Here is a 5,578-nt window from a genome sequence, read left to right on the forward strand (position 1 = left end):
CATATAGAGAACTCAGGAAAGCTACTAGAGAACTCAGAGATATCGACAAGCCAAATTGAAGACATGAAAATTGGAGATATCGACAAGCCAAAGTGAAGATATGAAGATGAGAGATCTCGACAAGCTAAATTCTCTCATAGAGAACTCAGAGACCTTTACAAGTCAAATTTACTATGGAGTATTAGAGATCTCGATAAGTCAATATACTTATCGAGATGTCAAGATCTCTATAGGCCAAACTGGAGATCTTGAGGTAAAATCTCAAAGTACAAATTGCAGACCAGTTCAATATCCAAGATTAAAAATCAACAAACAATCCAATCAGCTGGATTGACAAGTCTACAAAAAGCAGCTTGAATAGTGTGCAAGATCAAGGGTGAAGATTAACTTAAATAAGAAGATGAAAGTTAACACAGTATGCAAATATATGCTAACCCAGAAATGGAAGATACACTTTTCCTAAAATGGAAATGATAGTGTAACAGTTTACTAAAATGAATAGCATATCTTATTATACACTGTGTAAACCAGTAGTTAACTATCATATAAAGTTAACATTGGTCATTTTTTAGTTGTAACAACTAGATCAGGAATTCTTGTATTCTCTCAAGATTGAAGCTAAGCTCTTTAGTAACAAAGAGCCTAGAAATTTTGTAGCAAAACATTCTTAATTTTAATATAAAATTAAGTGAGTTTTGAAAGGTCTGTGTTATTCATAGTTGCATGTTTAATTTCTGTTTTAACACATCTTACTACAAGATTTGATTTACTTTGTTCAAAACCAAAATAGTTCAAGAAAAGCATAAAAACACTAAAACACATTCACCCCCCTCTGTGTGTAATTCATTACCTAACAGCAACATATTAGGCTAAATCAATTTTTAGACTTAAATATATATATATATATATATATATTTATACAAATGAGTATTAGTTAGTGTATCATAAATCAATTATATATATTTATCTGATGCTTACCAAAATATATTGGTTTGTAACTTAACTGCAAGTTTTGCAAGATATTATAATCCTTCATAAATGAGTATTAGTTAGTGTGCATGAACATATTTTAATCCAGTATAATTTATAAATTATAAATGACTGATACTTATATTCATATATATCCAACCAACTCACGAATGGTCATTGACAAAATTATTTGCTAATTATAATTAGAAAATCATGTTCATAGTTTTGACTAATGAAAAATTATAAAAATAAAATAAAGGTCTTTGAATATCCTGTATGTGATAAAATTACATAAATGTTACATTAAAACATCTGGTCAATCACTGACCACAAGTAAATTGTAAAACACTTCATCAAACACCACATTAGCTGTGAAGTTTACTGGTCTTCCAGAGTCACCCTCTACCAAAATGTGCAGTCCATCCGGGCTGGTAACTCTTGATACAACAACATAGAGTTGACCATGTGAGAAGGCGGATCTTGGAATAAATAATCCTACCTTTTCCAATGATTGTCCCTGGCTTTTATTAATTGTCATTGCATAACATATCTGCAGAGAAAACTAAATTCTTTTGAATACAAAAGGCCAATTGGTGTCTGTCGGCTGCATCTCAATTCTGGGGATTAGATGTTTTGTACCTACATGAGATCCTGTCAATATTTCACACTCAACACTGTTTTTAAGACATTTGGTTAAAACCATCCTGGTACCATTGTAGAGTCCAGTAATTTGATTAAGATTTCTCATGAGCATAACCACAGTTCCAACCTTAAATTTTAACTCATGTTTGGGAAGACATGGCATATTTATTGAATTCAAATACTCGATTGGAAAAGATGACTCATAGTCCTCCTCGACATCTCCATATACATCATCAATTGCATCTTGACTAAGGTATGTATGCGAAGTACCTGGAATAAGTTCTAAAAAGTGAGAATTGATATCGTCAATATTTGCATTGGTAGGTTTTAGGATTGCTCTTGCTCGCAAATAACTTTGATCAGCCATGTTATTTTAAAATCTGGTTAGGTGATGTCAATGATAGACTTTACAGAATTGATGTAATCTTGAATTAAGAATTGATTTGGTATGTGAATTTCAGGATCTGAGAACTCTTCATTTGGATGAATATTTTCTGCTTTACCATCACCAATAGCAAGTACCCATCTGCTGAAATTTGCAATTTTATTATTCTCGGCAGTCATTTTACCAGAACCCAAATGCATGTTGGTTTTTAGTAGAAAGACTCTACAAAACTCCCACAATCGAGACTGATTCAAAGAAGCTTTTACAACCTCGGTCCTTGATGCCTTAGGAATAACCGACAAAGTTTGTCGATAATCACCACCAAAGACAATAGTAATACCTCCAAAGGGAATTTTTTTTTGGGTCAACTGCTGACATGATATCTCTAAAAGCTCGGTCAACTGATTCGAAACCATGTCGATGTTGCATAGGAGCTTCATCCCAAATGACTAAACTCGTTTGTTTTATCAATTCAGCAATATCACTTCCATGCTTTATATGAGCTACACTACTCTGGTCCAACTTAATTGGAATGTGGAACCTAGAGTGCGCTGTCCTCCCACCAGGTAGTAAAACTCCAGCAATTCCGGAGGATGCCACTGGCAATACTATTTTCCCTTCACTTCTCAGGCGACAACATAAAGTTTTCCAAAGGTATGTCTTTCCACAACCATCACTTCCGTAGACAAATAACATATTTCTAATACAACCATTGACTGGAGAAATAATTGGATTATATACCTCAAGTTGGCCAGGATTTAGATTAGAGAAAAGTTCTTCATGTTGTATCTTCATTTCTGCATGGTCATAACTGGCTTTCTCTTTAATTAGGCGGTTACATGAACTTTGTAGGAAGATCTCATTCGGAAATGGCATTATCGGATAGTCCTTCAACGACTTCCCAACTTCGTTCAACAATTTTTCTAACTCTGAATGAATAAAGGAAACAATATAAAGATAGATGCTTAATAATTATTTATATCATAATTACACCATGTATAATAAGAACATGTACCGTTGTCTGAAGTATGTATATAGTGCAGAAGAATAAGTTATATATTCTGATATGATTTGAAGTGAAATACTTTACATGGGCCAAAGATTAAAAAAAGGTAGTAAGTTATATACCTGCCAGTGCAAATCCTTTAATCTCATATTCCGAAAGACAGAGTGCTTGTTTATTGGTTTGTTTCCGCTTGTTATATAGTATATCGTCAGACATAACTACCCAATGTTGATTCCATAATTTTCTCGGATCGGCTATAGGACAATTCGTTAATATATAAACAAACATTGCTCTAAGTTGAAATGGAAATGCAAAATTTGAATTTTCCCGAATAGCATCATTCCATTGGTTATCATCTTTTAAGAGGCCTAGATATCACATGCCTCCTTGAATGTTCCGTAAATAGTATCATCCACTGTCATTAGATCAGAGAAAGAAATAGCACCCTTAATTCGCATAAGAAGCATGCATAAATAAAATGCATCCCCATTGGATGCATGAACTTCTGATAATCTTCCAATGACCAATCCACATTTTATAGGTGTCCAACTGCATGAACATGGCTGCCATGTAAAACCTTTGGGAAAATCCTGGTAAGTGTACTTTCTAGCAGTTGGATAGGTCTGGTTAGCAACGAACCAAGCTTCCAATTTACTTTTTCTTGAATTTGCTTCATTGGCGATTTGTTCAAGAGTTTTGGAATTTGTTTTAAAACTGACACCTTTACCTCCAGGAGCATGAACGGGTAATCTCTCCACTGACGGGTATCTGTAGTGAATGTCAAAGCCTAGTAGCCTCTAAGCTGCTTCAGAAGCACAAACATAGCGTCCATCTAGATAATATTTTACCTTGTCAAGCGTCTTCTATTTTTTTAGAAGTGTTCCCATATTTTTACTTTTGTAACAGCATGGTTGCATTGTCGTGGCCCTTGAGACAATACTTGAATAAATATTTCAAGGAACGTGCATTATTGCATACTTCCAGATTTATGTGACATTGTAATTTAAGCAATAAATCTCTATTGTAAAGAGCCACAAATTTATTGTCAAGAGCATTTTTTTTTCTGAACAGACCTGTTCATCTTCCTTCTACTGTACACGGGGAATCCACTGTCATCGAAGAAAGTATGGCCATTATACCTATATTATCTAAAAAAAAGATTAAAATTGCGGTCCATGTGTTGTGATTATAAAAATTAGTGTTCATTCTTTCCTGCATACCTAAAAGTAGCCATAGAATAAAATATACCTCTTGGGAAAATGACGCATGCATTTTCCATATGACATACATGGAGAATACGTAAAATCTTTGCCGCATGGACCATGTATCATGTAGTTCTTGACAACATTGTACCCAATAGGATCCGCATCTTTGTCAGGAATTTCAGCTGATATTAATTTATCAATATCTGCAATATTTTTCAGATGATCATCCGGATGCAACCACACCAACATATGTATGTGTGGCAAACCACGTTTTTGAAATTCAATTACATACATGACTGTATTGAAATATAATACATACTAGTGTCTTATAGGAAACCTAAGCAGCCATAATAAATTACTGAGAATCATGTAACAGGGGAACATTAATTCTTAAATTTTTAAATATAATGCATACCTCCAATGCACTCACCAAAGTAATTTTTATTCTTAATCAAATCCACCAATTGATCAACCTTCATCTTGAAGTCCCTTGCAACCATATTAGGTGCATCACTGACATCAACTCCTAGTAACAAATCAAGCATCCGTTGTATCTCCGACCATTTTGTATTTGTGGTCATTGTAAGAAAGAATGTAGGATGTCCAATAGAACGACATATTGCAAGTGAGTCTTTAAAGTACTGTGACATATAATGCTTTGATCCCGTAAATGTTGCAGGTACAAAATGATATTTTCCCCCACATGTGATCTGTCAGTATCACCCTTCCGTAAAGAATCACGTATTGAACTATATAAATCCGCGCGGATGGTTGTTTGATGAGTTCTGACCCAATCAAGACGGTATTGCTCAACTGCCGTAAAAGCGTCTACTATATACTACTACCATAGTCTTCCACAAAGATGTGGAGTTAGAGCTGAAATAAAACAAAAAGCACCAATTAAAATTGAATCATATATTTTTGTTTCTTAAACGGAGAAGGTCTGAAATAAATAAATAAATAAATAAATATATATATTATTTAACTTAGAAATATTTATCTTATTCTACCTTCATTTGGCCTAATCATGAGCTTGTATGCATAATATTCACGTAATGATACAAATTCTCTGTGCTTGGTCTCCTCTGGATCAACATCAGGATCTGGTAATTTTCTTGGACGACCGCTTTGTTTTGTCTGTAGTTTGATTTTTGGATGGAAACCATCATCTCCAAATGGAAACATTATCGGATATTGAAGTTGCATATAATGTCTATTAGTTTCAAAGATCCTCTTTAGTTTCCTGTTTTTTTCATGACTACTATGTCTCTCCAACCTGCAGAATTTTCCAAATCTCCGACAATCAATGCCCCAACTTCATTTGAAGGTCCAACTAGATTTGGACGTCCGGATGCAGAGTAGCTAGATAGC

The 5,578-nt window shown here is 34.1% G+C and overlaps 1 protein-coding gene across 1 annotated transcript; it reads right to left on the bottom strand.

Moving 5' to 3' along the window:
• Positions 1-2,311: 2,311 nt before the first annotated feature.
• LOC141685029 (uncharacterized) lies at positions 2,312-3,218 on the bottom strand. The gene is made up of 2 exons (XM_074490154.1): positions 3,125-3,218; positions 2,312-2,925 (listed from the first exon to the last, which is right to left on the bottom strand). Exons 1-2 carry the CDS (start codon positions 3,216-3,218, stop codon positions 2,312-2,314), a joined length of 708 nt encoding a protein of 235 aa, XP_074346255.1.
• Between the last annotated feature and the right edge of the window lie 2,360 nt (positions 3,219-5,578).

The sequence above is a fragment of the Apium graveolens genome, chromosome 9, assembly GCF_009905375.1.
Source record: "Apium graveolens cultivar Ventura chromosome 9, ASM990537v1, whole genome shotgun sequence".
Taxonomy (NCBI): domain Eukaryota; kingdom Viridiplantae; phylum Streptophyta; class Magnoliopsida; order Apiales; family Apiaceae; genus Apium; species Apium graveolens.

Excerpts from the sequence above, each read along its gene's own strand:
- LOC141685029 (XM_074490154.1), bottom strand. The coding sequence starts at position 3,218 with ATGTCTGACGATATACTATATAACAAGCGGAAACAAACCAATAAACAA. Across the intron at positions 2,926-3,124 it reads TAAAGGATTTGCACTGGCAG|AGTTAGAAAAATTGTTGAAC; the intron begins GTATATAACTTA and ends TTATTCATTCAG.